Here is a 19,686-nt window from a genome sequence, read left to right on the forward strand (position 1 = left end):
TATATCAATGTAATGTATTCAATATAGGCCTTGACCCTCATCCTCTTATGGCATAGATGTAGAGTTCTTTCTAGAGAGACTTGGAAAGACTAGCCCTCTCCGTCATAAGATATGGATTACGTTGTTAATGTATAGACCCCCTAGTAGAGGGTAAAGTGAGCTGAAATATTCTGAATGAACACTGGATACACTGTCACATGGTCCCTGTCTGTCTGTGTGTAATGGGACTCCTTAAGGAGACAGCAGTCACACATTTCAGTTCGGTCTCTAACCACAATTAGAGATTCAATGAAAGCAGGTGATAAAATAAAGTGACAACTCCACTAATTATTCTCCTTTACTAATTATTTAATCCTTTTTTCAAAAGGTATGGAAGTTTGGTTCGTAACTTCGAACGCTAACAATCTTCTGTAATCCATCATACCCATACAGCATTCCAGCTAGCAGCAACAGTGTGATAACATCCATAGTAAAACAGCTGTTGACTACCTCACTGTACAGCAACATGCATGATCTCTTTTGATAGTGCACAAATGTTTAGTGCTGATTCAAAGCTAAATTAATGTTATTCAAGAAAGCTGACTGGTTTCTGTTTGTTTCTAGTCTCTGTTCAACCTGCTGGAGTTCCAGAGGCTGGTGCTGCATTACTCCCCTCCTGCCAGAGTCCAGGACCTGCCTCGCAACCAGAAGGTGAACCACCTATCGTCCTCCACTCACCCAGACAACTCATATCAACTCTCAGCAGTGAAGCTTAGGTCAAATCCACCGGACCAATACGCTACAGAGATAGTGGCACTGAAAAACTCCCCTTCTGTTAGGAACATATGTTAAACCCTATAGGCGATAGCTGGGGAAAGGTCCGGTTAGCTCTCTCCTGACTTTGAGATCCATGGCCCTCAGCTGGACAGCTGTCATTCCTGTTAGCCTCTGAGCTGGGCAGTGGCCCTCTGAAGAGAGGCTTGACTCTCTGGGTTGTAAATACCCTCACTGTGCAACATCTCTATTTGGTTGCAGCATGATCTGATTTCCCCCCAGGTTCCAGTGGTTCACGCTCCCGCTGACTGCCCTGTCTATTTAGCACCCCCCTCTCTCTGTAGCAGCTGCAGTCTTTTCCTCATTGGTTTCCACAACTGCAATCTTATCTGCACAGCACGTTCCTCCCACCCGCTTCCCATGGAGCACTCCATAGGGTTAGTGGTTAGCGCACATCTGCCGATCTGGGATAAGCCTCTGCTGCTGTTGCCATATAGCGACAGTCTAAACAGTTTGCGCATTATGCCCGAAATCTTGATGTTTTTGTTCGTCATGGTCTTTGGGCAGGTTTTTTTTTCAGCTGTTCGTGAAATAATATTTTCTTGAGGCAAGTTGAAGTTCGGTAGCCAAAGTCTACCCCCCTTCTTCGGTGATTGGTCAACAGTACTACTCCTAGTAGGAGTGGAACATGAAGTGTTTGTTTTCATTCAAAGAGAGAAGACTAGTTTTCCTGCACATATTTTGACTTGAGAAACTCAGACTATTTTGAGGAAGAGTTTCTGGCTATGTTGTTGCTACGGCGTCTCGTGGGGCAAGTGGTAATATTGCCCCTTTTTTATCGTTTTTCAACAGAAGGGCTCCCATACTCAATCCTTTTAGGGCTTGGACCCTAACCTGTCATCAATAGCCGCAACCCTTGAGCACCGAGAGAACCTTGCTCTAGTTTTCTTTTAATCTGCTCTTTTCTGTCAACAAGGCTCGACTTCGAAGCAAGGCTTTGCTCTTTGCTTTTAACACCTACCATAGGCTTAGTGTGTCATTTATAACTCATTGCCAGTAGTTGTGGTGCAGTCATCCAGTCAGTGTCCTACTGTATATAGAGCAGTGGAGGACACCCTCTGGTTGTCACATCTCGCACCAGCTCAGATTTACTGGGTCAGCTAAGGATCCAACAGAAAAACACATTCCCTCGCATAAACTGGGGATATACCCGTTCTTCCTATTTTGATAGGCACACTACCACCATCATAAAGCACTGAATGTGAAAATATTATAATAGTATTACTTCTCAATGCAGTCTCTACGGTCTGAAAGATGGTTAACATTAAAACTCTGGAATATGACTGATTTGGAAACCATTATTCCCTTACTCTAGAAGGCGAGTTGTCATGGTAACTAACATCCCTGTGTGTTGTTCCTGTTGTCGTTCCTTAGGAGCACAGGAACCTGCCCTTCATGCAGGAGCTGAGAAACCTTTTCTCACTCATGGTGGGTTCTAAGAGGAAGTACGTTGACCCATCGCGCGCCGTGGAGATCCTCAAGGACGCCTTCAAGTCCAGCGAGTCTCAGCAGGTAAACCTCCTAGCTATCACTCTACCATTCAAATGTATTTATAATGCCTTTTTTACATAAACAGTTGTCACAAAGTGCTTTACAGTAACCCATCCTAGACCCCTCAAAAAGCAAGCAACAGCACAGTGGCAAGGCAAGAAAAAATTATTTATGAAGCCAGCTATGCCATCCATAGTCATCCAGACATCTGGTGTGATCAAATTCTGTGTATTATTTGATCCAGAAAGTGTAACTATGGGGTACATGGACAGGGCTAGAGGGGCTTGCTGTAAAATAAATGTCTGACTGGAGCAAATGCTTTTATTGAGCAATCAATTTGAATGTGGTTATTCTACTCCAGTAGAACAATGTTTATTGTACACTACATTACCAAAAGTATGTGGACACCTGCTCTTTGAACATGTCATTCCAAAATCATGGGCATTAACATGGAGTTTGTCCCCCTTTTGCTGCTATAACTTTCCACTAGTTGTTGAAATATTGCTGTGGGGACTTGCTTCCATTCAACCACGAGCAGTTGGAGTTCCAATTCATCCCAAAGGTGTTCAATGGGGTTGAGGTCAGGGCTCTGTGCAGGCCAGCAAAGTTCTTCCACACCGATCTCGACAAACTATTGGACTTCACTTTGTGCACGGGGGCATTGTCATGCTGAAACAGGAAAGAGCCTTCCCCAAACTGTTGCCACAAAGTTGGAAACACAGAATTGTCTAGAATGTCATTGTATGCTGTAGCATTAAGATTTCCCTTCACTGGAACTAAGGGGCCTATCCTGAAACCATGAAAATAAAAAAAACTGATCATTATTCCTCCATCAAAATGTACAGTTGGCACTATGCATTGGTGCAGGTTCTCATGGCATCCGCCAAATCCAGATTCGTTCATCGGACTGCCCTGTGGTGAATTGTGATTGATCACTCCAGAGAACGCCCTTCCACTGCTCCAGAGTCCAATGGCAGCAAGCTTTATACCACTCCAGCCAACGCTTGGCATTGCGCATAGTTATCTTAGGCAGCTGCTCACTGACGAACAGCTACTGACGAACAGTTCTTGTGCTGACGTTGCTTCCAGAGGCAGTTTGGAACTCGGTAGTGAGTGTGGTTGCAACACATTTCAGCACTCGGTGGTCCTGTTCTGTGAGCTTGTGTGGTCTACCACTTCGCAACTGAAACGTTGTTGCTCCTAGACGTTTCCACTTCACAATAACAGCACTTACAGTTGACCGGGGCAGCTCTAGCAGGGCAGAAATCTGACGAACTAAATAGTTGGAAAGGTGGCATTCTATGACCGTGCCATGTTGAATGTCACTGAGCTCTTCAGAAAGGCCATTCTACTGCCATTTGTTTGTTTTTTGTATAAAAAAAAAGTGGGTGCTAGGTCAGCTTTAGTATTGCCGATTGTGGCTTCTATCAACTGCCAATGCTTGTCTATGGAGATTGCATGGCTGTGTGCTTGATTTTATACACCTGTCAGCAAAGGGTGTGGCTGAAATGGCCAAATCCACTAATTTGAAGGGGTGTCCACTTACATATCTGATATACACTATATACACAAAGTATGTCTTTGTATACCATTGTTTTGTCAGTAAGTAAATACATGATTAGAATTCTCTCCTACCGTCCCATTGTCCCTTGTCTCTTTGGCAGAGGACTGACCCCTCCCTTAACTATTTGGCTGAGTCAGCAAGGGTAACAAGGCCCAGTGAAACAGCGGAAGTTGGAACACCAGGCCCTCCCCTGTCTCCCTGACACCATCAACCACGCTTGTCTATAATGTTAATCCCTAGAACACGATTAGCTCCTTTATGCTGTAATGTAATGGTAATATGACACAGTCCCAAAACTGTTCAGTGTCTGCCCCCCAAAACCTGATAATGATGAGCTAATGTTTCTGTTAAGGTCCTGTGAGGTCGGCCGTCTGACCACTGTACTCATCAGTAATGTCTGCAGTGCGCTCTGCTCTTGCCCCTTCGTGTGTCTGGGGTTAGAGAAGCGTTGACCCCAATCAGAGGGTGCAATGGACATCTGTAAAGGATCTTCTGGGCTGTTGGTTGCTTTTGAAGCCTAACAATTACATTTGACCCAACTGGGGGAATATAAATCGACTTTAGCAATTTATGAGTCCCTCAGTATAATCCCACTTACCTTCTTTCCATGTTTTAAACCTTGGCTAAGTTCTCTAGGTCTAGGAGTTCTAGGCCTATTATATTATACAGTGATTTTAAGTGATTGGACCTGTGCTACTGGGCATAGTTGGAGCCTGTGTAAACTCTTCACTCCTCACAGTTTCCCTTAAAGCATTGTTCTAATTGTCCGGTCTCTCTATGGTGTGCCCTGAAAGCAGCTTTCTAATTGGTTTGTCTTTGTGTGCTACTTGTAAGTAGTGTTGTAATTGGTCTGTTTTGTCTCTGTGTTCCCGGAACAGCAGGATGTCAGTGAGTTTACACACAAGCTGTTGGACTGGTTGGAGGATGCCTTCCAGATGAAGGCAGAGGAGGACAGGTATGGAAAAACACCTCGCTAATGTCACACACATCATATGTCTATAAAAGCACATGAAACACACACACACACACGCTGTGATTAATCCTCCTAGGGGACAATGGGACACATGCCCTCTGTGTTTTCATACAGTATGTACCGTAGTGAATTTAGTAAGAATTTTATGAAGGTACCTGTGCAAAAGGGGCTAGGATCATTATTCACATAGCTTAGAGGCCTAAACATCCTCTTGCGTGTGTGTGCGTGCGTGCGTGTGTGCGCACACTGTGACACCCCAGTGTGTGTTTTGACTCTGACCTCTTTCCGTTCCCAGAGAGGGTGAGAAGCCAAAGAACCCGATGGTTGAGCTGTTCTATGGCCGCTTCCAGGCTGTGGGGGTTCTGGAAGGTAAGAGAGGGAAGCAAACATGTTAGAACGCCCCTGGTGTAGGAGGATAGATGACTGGAGAGTGATAGAGAGATGAGTCTCAGCCGTCTGTAGCAGTAGCAGCAATGAGAGAGGGAGAGCGTGTACTTGCCCCCGATAATGAAAGGTGACCTTGTTTTAAAGATGCACTCTCAAATGTTTGTATAATTTCAGACAGTAGTTTTGAAAGTGGTGCTCACGAGCCAAAGGTGGTCCCTGTTTTTGTGTGCTACGTCATCAAATTGTGTACTAGGTCATCCATTTCGTATGATATGTTCGTCCTTTTTTTTGTCCAATTCGTATGATTTATATTGCGAATCCAATTCGTACTATATCCTCCTAGGGTCTATTGACGCATCAGTGCATCAATCTAAGTTACATAATAAAAAAATCCCCATCAAAATCCGTCAGTTTTAAGCTAGAGAGGTGTTTTTTTTTCTCAATCCACTGCATCCGCCGCCAGTGTCACACTTCCGCATCTGCGGTGAAGGGTGGCAGAGCTAGAGCGGTGTTTGTCCAGACCATGCGATGTCCCAGAAATCGGTCTTCTTACGAAAATGTCTGTAGCGTCCGAAAAGTTTGAACTACAAACTATTATGACCACTCTCATGAACACGATGCTGTTCTCACACAAGTGTCACAAGAATCGTCTGAAGGTAACCGGTACTGGTTTTAAAAATTAATGGAAGTATGAAGGTAGTTTTGTGATTACCCAAAAAAGGGGTTAAATATCTCCTAGATATAGGACAGACACTTCAAAACCTTGTTTCTTGTCATTTATTTTTGGACTGTCCTTTTTGCCATTTAGGAATGTTATTTTTAAAAATGTATACATAAAGGGCTCCTAAAATTCAAAATCAAATAGCTAAATGATCCATCTTAACACAATGCCATATGTCAGCTTAGCCCCCCCAACCTCTGAGACTGTAAAGAAATATGTTATGAATTTGTTGTGCTTAAGATCCTGAAGGTCATCTTTAATGAGATGTGGCACATGTAAAAGTACCGGGGCTGCAGAGCATTGATCCTGGAGGACCTTGACGTCTGATTGACATTGTGCTTATTATGCATGACAATACTGGCTCAGAACCGCCAGACACAAAGCTGGGCCAGCAAGGCAGCTTCTGCTCTTCTTATGACCTTCATGCCTCATTTGCATGTCCGCTAGCGTTCCCTCTCCACTCCCTGGGTTCTGTTTTTTTTTTCTGGTCAGTCAGCACTCAGGTGCTGTAGTCAGTGCAGTGGGTCGGCTGAGGCTCTGTGCTGTATTTAGTCAGTTAGTGGATGTGATGGCCACATCTGGGTTCAAATGTTATTTGTCTTCTTTGTTTGGTTGAGCTTGCCTGGCGCAATGGACCAATGGAAAAGGTATAAACCCTGCCCATCTGGCATCCCAGGCAGGCTCAATCAAATACTTAAAGCATTTGAAACTTAACAAATCCTATTTGAAACCAGGCCTGGCTGATAAATTAGTGTGAAATGGGTCTCTCCTCTCTCACACGCCTGGGCCACTTTCTCCCTAGCCTCCCCATATGGCACGTGCTCACAAGCAAGCTAGGGCTAGGCCATGGGACCGCACCTCGGAGGAGTAGTATTGCATAATCGGGTTCAACTGCCTCTACCAAATCCCAGTGCTTCTTTAATTAGTTGTTGGTTATGGCCACAACTGTTATTGTGAGGTACATAAATGTAGTTTACATTTCTGTGCTCCTGTTCCCTTCCTCACAGGAAAGAAGTTTGAGAACACAGAGATGTTCGGGCAGTACCCTCTGCAGGTGAATGGCTTTAAGGACCTGCACGAGTGTTTAGAGGCAGCCATGATCGAGGGGGAGATCGAGTCCCTACACTCATCTGCAGAGAACTCTGCCAAGTCTGGACAGGAGGTCAGTGCTGCTGCTCTCTGAGACGCACCAACAACAACTGACAGTGGAGTTTGGCATTTTAACCGTAATAGATGTGTAAAAGGGAGAATGAAACTCAAAAACATCTTCCAAATCTATGGTTATTCACACAATGTACAGGCAAAAAAGAAGTACCATTACGCTACTGTTCAACTACCAAATGTTATCAGTAGCCCACTAAACTGTGATTGCTGATCCTGAACACTGGGGCTTAGTCCTCTCCTGTACTCCCTGTTCACCCACGACTGCGCGGCCAAACACGACTCCAACACCATCATTAAGTTTGCTAACGACACAACAGTGTAATAATTATCCACTACAGAATGCTGTGTCTTTGTTAGATCTAGTTAGATGTATTTCACCATTCCCATGTTCTGATCATCGACAACGATGAGACAGCCGAACAGGCCCCAATTAACATCGACGGGGCTTTAGTGGAGTGGGTCGAGAGTTTCAAGTTCATTGGTGTCCAAATCACCAACGAACTATCATGTTCCAAACACACCAAGACAGTTGTGAAGAGGGCTTCCCCCTCAGGAGACTGAAAAGATTTGGCATGGGTCCCCAGAACCTCAAAAAGTTCTACAGCTGCGCCATTGAGAGCATCCTGACCGGTTGCATCACCGCCTGGTATGGCAACTGCTCAGCATCTGACCGTAAGGCGCTACAGAGGGTAGTGTGTACGGCCAGTATATCACTGGGGCCAAGCTTCCTGCCATCCAGGACCTATATAATAGGCGGTATCAGAGGAAAGCCCAAATAATTGTTAGAGACTCCAGTCACGCGAGTCATAGACAGTTTTCTCTGCTACAGCACGGCAAGCGGTACCGGAGCGCCAAGTCTAGGACCAAAAGGCTCCTTAACAGCTTCTACCCCAAGCCATAAGACTGCTGAACAATTAATCAAATGGCCACCGAACTATTTACATTGACCCCCCCCCCCCCCTTGGTTTTGTACACTGCTGCTACTCGCTGTTTATTATCTACAGTTGGAATCGGAAGTTTACATACACTTAGGTTGGAGTCATTAAAACTCGTTTTTCAACCACTCCACAAATTTCTTGTTAACAAACTATAGTTTTGGCAAGTCGGTTAGGACTTCTACTTTGTGTATGACACAAGTAATTTTTCCAACAATTGTTTACATACAGATTATTTTACTTAGAATTCACAGTATCACAATTCCAGTGGGTCAGAAGTTTACATACACTATGTTGACTGTGCCTTTAACCAGCTTGGAAAATTCCAGAAACTTATGTCATGGCTTTAGAAGCTTCTGATAGGCTAATTGACATAATTTGAGTCAATTGGAGGTGTACCTGCGGATGTATTTCAAGGCCTACCTTCAAACTCAGTGCCTCTTTGCTTGACATCATGGGAAAATCTAAATAAATCTGCCAAAACCTCAGAAAAACAATTGTAGACCTCCACAATTCTGGCTCATCCTTGGTAGCAATTTCCAAACGCCTGAAGGTACCACGTTCATCTGTACAAACAATAGTACGCAAGTATAAACACCATGGGACCACGCAGCCGTCATACCGCTCAGGAAGGAGACGCGTTCTGTCTCCTAGAGATGAACGTACTTTGGTGCGAAAAGTGCAAATCAATCCCAGAACAACAGCAAAGGACCTTGTGAAGATGCTGGAGGAAACGGGCACAAAAGTATCTATATCCACAGTAAAACAAGTCCTATATCGACATAACCTGAAAGGCCGCTCGGCAAGGAAGAGGCCACTGCTCCAAAACCGCCATAAATTAGCCAGACTACGGTTTGCAATTGCACATGGGGACAAAGATCGTACTTTTTGGAGAAATGTCCTCTGGTCTGATGAAACAAAAATAGAACTGTTTGGCCATAATGGCCATCATTATGTTTGGAGGAAAAAGGGGGAGGCTTGCAAGCCGAAAAACACCATCCCAACCGTGAAGCATGGAGGTGGCAGCATCATGTTGTGGGGGTGCTTTGCTGCAGGAAGGACTGGTGCACTTCACAAAATACATGGCATCATGAGGTAAGAAAATTGTGGATTATATTGAAGCAACATCTCAAGACATCAGTCAGGAAGTTAAAGCTTGGTCGCAAATGGGTCTTCCAAATGGACAATGACCCCAAGCATACTTCCAAAGTTGTGGCAAAATGGCATCAGGACAACAAAGTCAAAGTATTGGAGTGGCCATCACAAAGCCCTGAGCTCAATTCCATAGAACATTTCTGGGCAGAACTGAAAAAGCATGTGTGAGCAAGGAGGCCTACAAACCTGGCTCAGTTACACCAGCTCTGTCAGGAGGAATGGGCCAAAATTCACCCAACTTATTGTGGGAAGCTTGTGGAAGGCTACCTGAAACGTTTGACCTTAGTTAAATAATTTAAAGGCAATGCTACCAAATACTAATTGAGTGTATGTAAACTTCTGACCCACTGAGAATGTGATGAAAGAAATTAAATCTGAATTAAATCATTCTCTCTACGCTTATTCTGACATTTCACATTCTTAAAATAACGTGGTGTTCCTAACTGACCTAAGACTGGGAATTTGTACTAGGATTAAATGTCAATAATTGTGAAAAACTGAGTTAAAATGTATTTGGCTAAGGTGTATGTAAACGTCCGACTTCAACTGTATGCATAGTCACTTCATCCCTACCAACATGTACAAATTACCTCGACTAACCTTTACCCCCGCACATTGACTTGGTACCGGTACCCCCTGTATATTGCCTCGTTATTGTTATTTTGTGTTACTTTTTAGTTTATTTGGTAAATATATTCTTAACTCTTCTTGAACCCCACTGTTGGTTAAGGGCTTGTAAGTAAGCATTTCATGGTGATGTCTACGCACATGTGACAAATACAATTTGATTTAAAACAGCCCATCTTGGCCTACTTTAAAAATTGACGGGCACTTGAATAATTCCGGGGATTCAGTGGGGGACCGACAGACTCCCACAGCGTTGGCCTAGCCTGTGACATCTGACCTTTGCTATGACCCTGCTAGCCTGGCGTTGACCCCTGGCCGGGGTTAGCCTTGCCTCAGCCTTGGTCGCCAGCCCCACATCACAGCAGCTGTGACTAGCTAATTACTAGTCCCCCTCACATTACAGATGGACCTGGAACTGAGCCCTCTTTACTGGACCCAGTATGCGAAACATTAAGAACACCTTCCTAATAGTGAGTTGCCCTCAACAGCCTCAATTCGTCGTTGACTGGATTTCTTTTGGATGGTGGACCATTGTTGATACACAAGTGTGAAAAACCCAGCAGTGTTGCAGTTCTTGACACACTCAAATCGGTGCGCCTGGCACCTACTACCATACCATGTTCAAAGGCACTTAAATCTTGTCTTGTTCATTCACACTCTGAATGGCACACACACACAATCCATGGCTGTGTTTCAAACTCAAAGTAGACAGCCCTCTGCCCTAAACCCTCAGCCCTTGAATGTTGTTTTACATCGTCACGTCCGAGTATACCTTAAATGTCCCTTGCCCAAGCGAGAGAGAGTGGTGATCGGAGAGGCACGGTCCTTGGTGGAAATCTTGAAGTTGAGCTTAAAAACAACTAGCCTAAAGCTATTAATGTACCTAGTAAGCTAACATAGCTAGGTAGCCCTCCTGTCAGGTAGCTAGCTACAGTTACCCATAGCTGGCTAGCTAGTTTTATAGTTTAGTAATATTTATTCCAATACATTTCAGAATTGCAAAAAATGCTTATGAATCTAGCAACGTTTTGTAGACTCCTCACTATGAGACTAAGCCAATTTGCCAAATAAATGATCTATAAACTCAGCAAAAAAAGAAACATCCTCTCACTATCAACTGTTTGTTTTCAGCAAACTTAACATGTGTAAATATCTGTATGAACATAAGATTCAACAACTGAGACATAAACTGAACAAGTTCCACAGACGTGACTAACGGAAATGTAATAATGTGTCCCTGAACGAAGGGGGGGTTAAAATCAAAAGTAACCGTCAGTATCTGGTGTGGCCACCAGCTGCATTAAGTACTGCAGTGCATCATCTCCTCATGGACTGCTCACCAGGTTTGCCAGTTCTTGCTGTGAGATGTTCCACCAAGGCACCTGCAATTTCCCGGACATTTCTGGGGGGAATGGCCCTAGCCCTCTCACCCTCTGATCCAACAGGTCCCAGATGTGCTCAATGGGACTGAGATCCGGGCTCTTCGCTGGCCATGGCAGAACACTGACATTCCTGTCTTGCAGGAAATCATGCACAGAACGTGCAGTATGGCTGGTGGCATTGTCATGCTGGAGGGTCATGTCAGGATGAGCCTGCAGGAAGGGTAACACATGAGGGAGGAGGATGTCTTCCCTGTAACGCACAGCGTTGAGATTGCCTACAATGACAACAAGCTCAGTCCGATGATGCTGTGACACACCGCCCCAGACCATGACGGACCCTCCACCTCCAAATCGATCCCGCTCCAGAGTACAGGCCTCGGTGTAGCGCTCATTCCTTCGACGATAAACGCGATTCCGACCATCACCCCTGGTGAGACAAAACCGCGACTCGTCAGTGAAGAGCACTATTTGCCAGTCCTGTCTGGTCCAGCGACGGTGGGTTTGTGCCCATAGGCAACGTTGTTGCTGGTGATGTCTGGTGAGGACCTGCCTTACAACAGGCCTACAAGCCCTCAGTCCAGCCTCTCTCAGCCTATTGCGGACAGTCTGAGCACTGATGGAGGGATTGTGCGTTCCTGGTGTACTGTATCTGTCCCGCAGGTGTGATGTTCGGATGTACCGATCCTGTGCAGGTGTTGTTACACGTGGTCTGCCACTGCGAGGACGATCAGCTGTCCGTCCTGTCTCCCTGTAGCGCTGTCTTCGGTGTCTCACAGTACGGACATTGCAATTTATTGCCCTAGCCACATGTGCAGTCCTCATGCCTCCTTGTAGCATGTCTATGGCACGTTCACGCAGATGAGCAGGGACCCTGGGCATCTTTCTTTTGGTGTTTTTCAGAGTCAGTAGAAAGGCCTCTTTAGTGTCCTAAGTTTTCATAACTGTGACCTTAATTGCCTACCGTCTGTAAGCTGTTAGTGTCTTAACGACTGTTCCACAAGTGCATGCTCATTAATTGTTTATGGTTCATTGAACAAGCAAGAGAAACAGTGTTTAAACCCTTTACAATAAGGATCTGTGAAGTTAATTCATAAAAATATATCTTTGAAAGACAGGGTCCTGAAAAAGGGCGTTTCTTTTTTTGCTGAGTTTATATACGGATGGACGCTCAAATTTGTTGGTACCCCTCCACAAAAAACAAAGAATGCACAATTTTCTCTTAAATTGTTTATTACATATTTAATAGAAATCAGACTTTGCTGTTGATTTTTTTTAAATTCAACATAATATTGTAAATAATGAAACAAATGAAAATGGCATTGACAAAAATGATGGGACCCTTAACCTAATATTTTGATGCACCACCTTTAGAGGCAATCACCTCAATCAAACATTTTCTGTTGCTCTGCACCTGTTAACAGATAGTTTGGCCCACCCTTCCTGAGAAAACTGCCCCAGCTGTCTCAGGTTTGATGGGTTCCTTCTCCAGACTGCAAGTTTCAGCTCTTTCCATAGATGTTCGATAGGATTCAGATCAGGACTCATAGAAGGCCACTTCAGAATAGTCCAATGTTTTGTTCTTATCCATTCTTGGGTGCGTTTTAGCTGTGTGTTTTGCGTCATTATCCTGTTGGAGGACCCATGACCTGCTACTGAGACAGAGATTTCTGATACTGGGCAGTACGTTTCACTCCAGAATGCCTTGGTAGTCTTGAGATTTCATTGTGCCCTGCAAAGATTCATGGCACCCTGTGCCAGGCGCAGCAACGCAGCCCCAAAACATAACTGAGCCTCCTCCATGTTTCACTGTAGGTATGGTGTTCTTTTCTTTAATCTTAATTTTTTCGTCTGTGAACATAGAGCTGATGTGACTTGCCAAAAATATCCAGTTTTGACTCATCTGTCCAAAGGACATTGTCCCAGAAGGATTGTGGCTTGTCAATATGCATTTTAGCAAATTCCAGTCTGGCTTTTTTATGTTTTTCTTTCAAAAGTGGAGTCCTCCTGGGTCTTCTTCCATGGAGCCCACTTTCGCTCAAAAAGTGACAGATGGAGCGATCAGAAACTGACGTACCTTCACCTTGGAGTTCAGTTTGTATCTCATTGGCAGTTATGCTTAGTTCTTTTTCTACCATTCGCACTATCCTTCTGTTCAATCTGGGGTCGATTTTCCTCTTGCGGCCGCGCCCAGGGAGGTTGGCAAAAGCTCCATGGACCTTAAACTTGTTAATAATATTTGCAACTGTTGTCACAGGAACATCAAGCTGCTTGGAGATGGTCTTGTAGCCTTTACCTTTACCATGCTTGTCTAATATTTTCTTTCTGATCTCCTCAGACAAATCTCTCCTTTGCATTCTCTGGTCCATGTTCAGTGTGGTGCACACAATGATACCAAACAGCATAGTGACGACTTTACTCCATTTAAATAGGCTGAATGACTGATTACAAGATTGGAGACGTGTGATACTAATTAAAGAAACACATTAGTTTGAAATATCACTAATCCAATTATTTATTATCTTTTCTAAGAGGTACCAACAAATGTGTCCAGGCCATTTTGGAATATCTTTGTAAAATAAGCAATAATTCATCTCTTTTCACAGCTTCTTTGCTTTATTCTTTGACATACCAAAGGCATGCAAGTATACATGATAAAATAGCTTTTAATTCCATCGCTTTTCAGGAGGAATTAAGCATTATTTCAATGAGCTGTAAGGGTACCAACAAGTAAGTGTGTGTGTTAGGGATGCACGATATATCGGTGAACATATCGGAATCGGACGATATTAGCTAAAAATGCCAACATCGGTATCGGCCCGATGTCTAGTTTAACGCCGATGTCAAAGCTACCGTGCATACCTATATAACATAGGTACAGGACGTAGACGCCACGTAAAATGTTGCGCTACACGTGCAACACAGCATTCTAACCTAGCCCACAATGTCTGCTGTGTGGATAGAGCAGTCAACAAGTTGAGCAGTCCTTTGACAACTCAAAGGCGAAATCCATTAAAGCCAAGATAATGGAATTCATTGCCCTTGACAATCAACCGTTCTCTGTCCTGGCTTACGCCGACTGGTCGAGCACCGGTACACACTACCAAGTGTGCTATTTTTCCGATGATGTTGCCCTACCGGAGTTACACAGTAATAGCGTCACTGCTATTAGCTTCACGACATACATACTATGGAACTCCGTTTGGGTCTTTTTTGCGTGTCAAAAAAAGATACAGTAGCACTGTCAAAGCTGTACAAAAAAGTCTGCAAACACCGGCCATTTTCATTATTCGTAGCAATGATTTAGGAATCCTTGTGAGTAAGTATTAGCTAGGTAGCCACTTGTTGTTCGCCTATTGAAATTGAACTTCAGTTCATGAAAATAAATAGCTAGCCAGCTACTTAACCCTGTTGCCCAAAGTTAACGTTATAAGCAGCCAGCTAGCTTCATCTGGCTAGTGAAACTCGACCAGACCGGATTATAAGGATTAGGCACAATAGTGGAATTTGCAGTTTGCCTTCAAAATAAAAGTATGTCTGACAGTGATGCAAATGAATACAAATAGTAGTACTTTTATTTTGAAGGCTAAGCGCAAAGTCAACTACTGTGGCTAATCCTTATTGTGGCTAAGTTCACATAGATGGGTCCGACCACCATTAATCAAATAAGAACTGTCTTATAAATTAGGGTTATTTTAGATGACACCTAGCAATATAGTTAGCTAGCTAACTATAACTAATGAAACATTGTCGTTTTGCTATGTTTTTGGTGAAGAACTACATAGTTTGCATCCATGAGCTAGCTAGCTTTTTTTTATGACCAGCACTGTACGTGCGCTAGACAACTTTACCAGCATCATAGCATACGTATCGTTGTGACATATGAAATACGAGTGATAGTGTAATCAATGTGGTAATGGAGACCTAAGTAAATACCAGCAAAATAACTTTTTTGTGTGTGTGTGTAACCTTTTATTTAACTAGGCAAGTCAGTTAAGAACAAATTCTTATTTACAATGACGGCCCAAACTATGCTGGGCCAATTTAACGCTGCCCTATGAGACTCCCAATCATGGCTGGATGTGATACAGCCTGGATTCGAACCAGGGACTGTAGTGACTCCTCTTGCACTGAGATGCAGTGCCTTAGACCGCTGCGTCCATGTGTGTGTGTGTGTGTGTGTGTGTGTGTTAATGCTTAAAAGGCCACAAAAATTTTAAATATCGGGTATTGTTTCTTTTTGGCAAGGAAAATATAAGATATCGCTCTCGGCCAAAAATGTAATTTCAGTGCATCACTAGTGTATGTGTTTTAGCAAGTTAGCTTCATACTTTTTTATGACATGCCGAAACTTCACGGCCACCAGAGTTTGACATGTGACTACAGTTTGCATTGAATTGTGGGTCATATCAACCCCGCAAGTGAAAAGTTGTTCACTTGCTCCCTCGAACTAAATTGATGGCTGAGGAGGCAACGTTAGTGAATTGGACCTCCCCTTAAGATGGCAGTCAAACTGTATCCGGTTTCGATGGGGATTCCCCCGAGGGAAAGTGGATAGCGTAAGGGCTGAGGGGTTATAAATGTGTTTGGACCGCAGCCCGTTTCTCAATTGTCTCAAGGCTTAAAAATCCTTTAAGCTGTCTCCTCCCCTTCATCTACAATGATTGAAGTGGATTTAACAGGTGTAAGGGATCATAGCTTCATGGAAAGAGCAGGTGTTCCTAATGTTTTGTACACTCAGTGTATATACCATCGATGTCTGCTTGGACATAAATAATAGACTGGAGACACAACAATATTAGTGGGACAGGCGAGTCATGTAGGAATGATTTCTAAACACGCTACTCAAAACTACTCATTAAGAAGGGCCCAATTAAAACATTCTAAAATGTGGTGTTTATGGAAAACCAATGACTCATATGACCTATTTTAGAAAACGGGAACTCAATTATAATGATATTTGGAATTTCCCCCTCAGCATTGGTTTACCGAACTTCCTCCTGTCTTGACCTTTGAACTGTCGAGATTTGAGTTCAACCAAGCCCTGGGTCGACCTGAGAAGATCCACAACAAGCTGGAGTTCCCCTCCATGCTGTACATGGACAGGTAAGGAAAATGTTATTCAACTCGCATATCAAAGAAAATTGTGTGTGTTGTGTTTAGGGCCTTTTTCTCTGACCCAGATTAAGCATATTCCTGGCCTAAAAAACACATTCAACGGAGATTCTCCATGTATGATTTCTGTTGTTTTTCATCAGGTATATGGACAGGAACCGAGAGATCACCAGGATTAAACGAGAGGAGATCAGGAGACTGAAAGAGCAACTGACTTTACTTCAACAGCGTCTGGAGAGGTACAGTAAACTGAGCTAGGCTTTCACACACACATGGGTGGGTAAACCATAAAGAAATTATATAACTATTCATTCACGGACCGGTTTGGGTTGTCACTTTTCCGTCTACAAGGGTATTTTAATGTTTGATTTCTTACATTAAAATAATTCCTTCATGACAAAAATGGCGCTCAACCATTTTTATAGTAAGAAAACTGCTAACAGCTGAGAACTGCTAGCTAACTTTCTAGCACAACAAGTCAACAACTTCAGGAGGGCAAGCTTGCCATATAGACCCCTAGAAATTGTCCAACTACCTCTAGGGACAACAGTAAGAACTGCAATTGAAGCCAAAAATATAGAGGATAATAATTATTCTTCATTAATGTAATGTTTTTTTTTTTTTATGAAATGGAGGCATACTAAGACGAAATAAAACGTGACACTGTACGGTTACATGCACACAATAATGCAATTATTGTGGATAGTCAGATTTAATATGATAGTTAGTTCTAAATGTTAATATGATTTTGGGCCGCAGTGGTCTAAGAAGTCACTACAGACCCGGGTTCAATCCTGGGCTGTATCACAACCGGCCGTGATCGGGTGTCCCATAGGGTGGCGTACAATTGGCCCAGCTTCATCCTACTGCCATAATCCATTTTAATATCGAATTATTAGTGTGCATGATGCAGGCCATTAAGAAATTTATAAAAATTCTTGAATTGAACAAATAACTGCAAATGGTAACCATTGGTTGAGTACCAGATTCTGATTCCTATGTAAAGTTCTATAAATAAGACTGTCAGTGTTGTCCTCCTATTTTTGTGAAAGTTTGGTTGAACAGTATGGAGAAAGCCTATTAAAACCACTACCCATACAGCATATTTAGAAATGTTATTATTCAGAGACATTATATACCATCAAAAATGATAAATATTGAGATATTTTGATCATATCGCCCAGCCCTAACACGTATACACCTACACACACACACCTCTGTTTACTTTCTTACATTGATAAACTATCAAAATGACTGGTCATTCCCTAGCAACAGTCATAGCAACAATACAATACCCACTCCTGGAGACAAAACAGAACAGTGTAATCATTAACGACTGGTTTTATTTCTGGCATTGTTGGTATGTACAACATGTCCCCAGCAGTCACATTCTGTTAACAATTTCTCACTTTCGTAATGCATTTAACATTTTATATGCTGGTATGGTGTTTATAGATGCTCTTTCACTTTATAGATAGTCTTTCATCCTCTCTCTTCCCCCTCTCTCTCTCTCTCAGGTATCTGAGCTATGGCTCTGGTCCCAAGAGGTTTCCTCTGGCAGATGTCCTGCAGTACGCCATGGAGTTTGCCTCCAGTAAGCCAGTCTGCACCTCTCCCTTGGAGGACATCGACACATCAGCACCCCCCGGTGGCACAACGGGGCAGCTGCTGCCCGCTCTAAGGCAAGTCATGCAACACCATGCAGCTACAACCGCTCCTTGTGTCAGGATTTAAGTGTTCATGTGTACATGTTTCTGATACCTTTTTTTTCTCAGTAATTCTGTCTGATTGAACTGTTAAATAAGTGGGATTCAGAAGTACATAGTTGTGGTTTTGACTTCTTCACACTCGTCTGCACCTGACATTACAGCACAGCCGAACAGGGTCCCTCCTGCACCCTTCCAGAGGGTTTGTCCCCCGCCCCCACCCAAGCTCCCTCCACTCAGCAGAGGGTGCCCATCCACAAGCCCTTCACCCACTCCCGACTGCCCCCTGACCTGCCCATGCACCCAGCCCCACGCCACATCACTGAGGAGGAGCTCCGGGTGCTGGAGGGCTGCCTGCACCGCTGGAGGAGTGAGGTGGAGAACGACACCCATGGTACGTACGACCTCTGGCCTCAAACAGCCTCGTATAATACAGCGTCTTGTTTACCTCCATCTGTCTCATATGCTCTCAAGCACACAAATATCTTAATTCTAATGATGGGTTGATTTTGCTTCTCCAGATCTTCAGGGCAGCATATCCAGAATCCACAGAACCATCGAGCTGATGTACTCTGACAAGTCCATGATGCAGGTAAGAGATGCCCTGCCTAAACCTGACGAACCACCTTCACACAAAAAAATGTTTTTCACTGGCTGTAATACTTAAACACCAAATGGAGGTGTTATTGTCTTGATTTGAGAGCACTCACATTTAACACACATTGAGTTAACACAACTCAGGGGATTGCATTGTGTTCCTGGTCACTCCTTTTCCCCCCCTCCCCCTGCTGGCTACCAGGTTCCGTTCCGGCTGCATGCGGTGCTAGTGCACGAGGGCCAGGCTAACGCTGGCCATTACTGGGCCTACATCTACGACCCCCACCAGCAGCGCTGGATGAAGTACAACGACATCTCGGTCACCAAGTCCTCCTGGGAGGAGCTGGTCAGGGACTCGTTCGGAGGCTACCGCAACGCCAGCGCCTACTGCCTCATGTACATCAACGACAAGAAGCCTTTCCTCATAGAAGGTAGCTACCGCTCACTGTAGATAAATATATTTATTTGGCTTTTGCCTCTCTTGTTATGGTATACTGTATTTTCTTTGTTCTTGTGTTAAAAAGCAGTAATTGCAGCTGTAATCACTATCCTTTCAGAGTATGTAATTACGACATGGGCAAGCTTGTTGGTTATTCTTAGGGTCTGTTTATGCTGTACGTGCACAGGACTTTCCATTTCTGAGCATGTTTATAATATACACCTGGTGACTGTAGCTGACTGCCTGGTTGTGTGTGTGTCTCTGCAGAGGAGTTTGATAAGGAGACGGGTCAGATGCTGAGTGGTCTTGATAAGCTCCCTTCGGACCTGAAGGCATACGTGAAGGAGGACAATGGCCTGTTTGACAAGGAGATCGAGGAGTGGGACACCCTGCAGGCACGCAAGGCCCAGCAGGAGAAGCTGGCCCTGGCTGCAGCCACTGCAGCAGCAGAAACAACAACATCCCATCAACCTATGAGCACAGAGCCCAGTCCACCAGACAGCTGGGGTGAGGACCAGGGGTCTTCTCTACAACATTTAAACACTACTGAGCTGGTCTGGTTACTCCTTGACCAAAGTTTCTGGAAGTGTGACAATAACATTTCCAGGCCAGCACAGTTG

The 19,686-nt window shown here is 44.0% G+C and overlaps 1 protein-coding gene across 6 annotated transcripts in view; it reads left to right on the forward strand.

Moving 5' to 3' along the window:
- Positions 1 to 19,686, forward strand: part of LOC120045180 (ubiquitin carboxyl-terminal hydrolase 25-like) — a 40,685-nt gene that overhangs the window by 8,291 nt on the left and 12,708 nt on the right. For 5 of the 6 annotated variants that reach the window (XM_038990136.1, XM_038990139.1, XM_038990140.1 and 2 more), the window contains exons 6-17: positions 604 to 690; positions 2,188 to 2,325; positions 4,747 to 4,823; positions 5,137 to 5,210; positions 6,957 to 7,111; positions 16,188 to 16,315; positions 16,468 to 16,563; positions 17,842 to 18,006; positions 18,195 to 18,424; positions 18,552 to 18,622; positions 18,830 to 19,058; positions 19,334 to 19,573. In XM_038990136.1, the coding sequence (XP_038846064.1) occupies positions 604 to 690; positions 2,188 to 2,325; positions 4,747 to 4,823; positions 5,137 to 5,210; positions 6,957 to 7,111; positions 16,188 to 16,315; positions 16,468 to 16,563; positions 17,842 to 18,006; positions 18,195 to 18,424; positions 18,552 to 18,622; positions 18,830 to 19,058; positions 19,334 to 19,573 (1,690 nt within the window). The remainder of the gene's footprint in view (positions 1 to 603; positions 691 to 2,187; positions 2,326 to 4,746; positions 4,824 to 5,136; positions 5,211 to 6,956; positions 7,112 to 16,187; positions 16,316 to 16,467; positions 16,564 to 17,841; positions 18,007 to 18,194; positions 18,425 to 18,551; positions 18,623 to 18,829; positions 19,059 to 19,333; positions 19,574 to 19,686) is intronic. The other variant, XM_038990137.1, reaches the window with a different exon arrangement.

This window comes from Salvelinus namaycush, chromosome 3 (genome assembly GCF_016432855.1).
Source record: "Salvelinus namaycush isolate Seneca chromosome 3, SaNama_1.0, whole genome shotgun sequence".
Taxonomy (NCBI): Eukaryota; Metazoa; Chordata; class Actinopteri; order Salmoniformes; family Salmonidae; genus Salvelinus; species Salvelinus namaycush.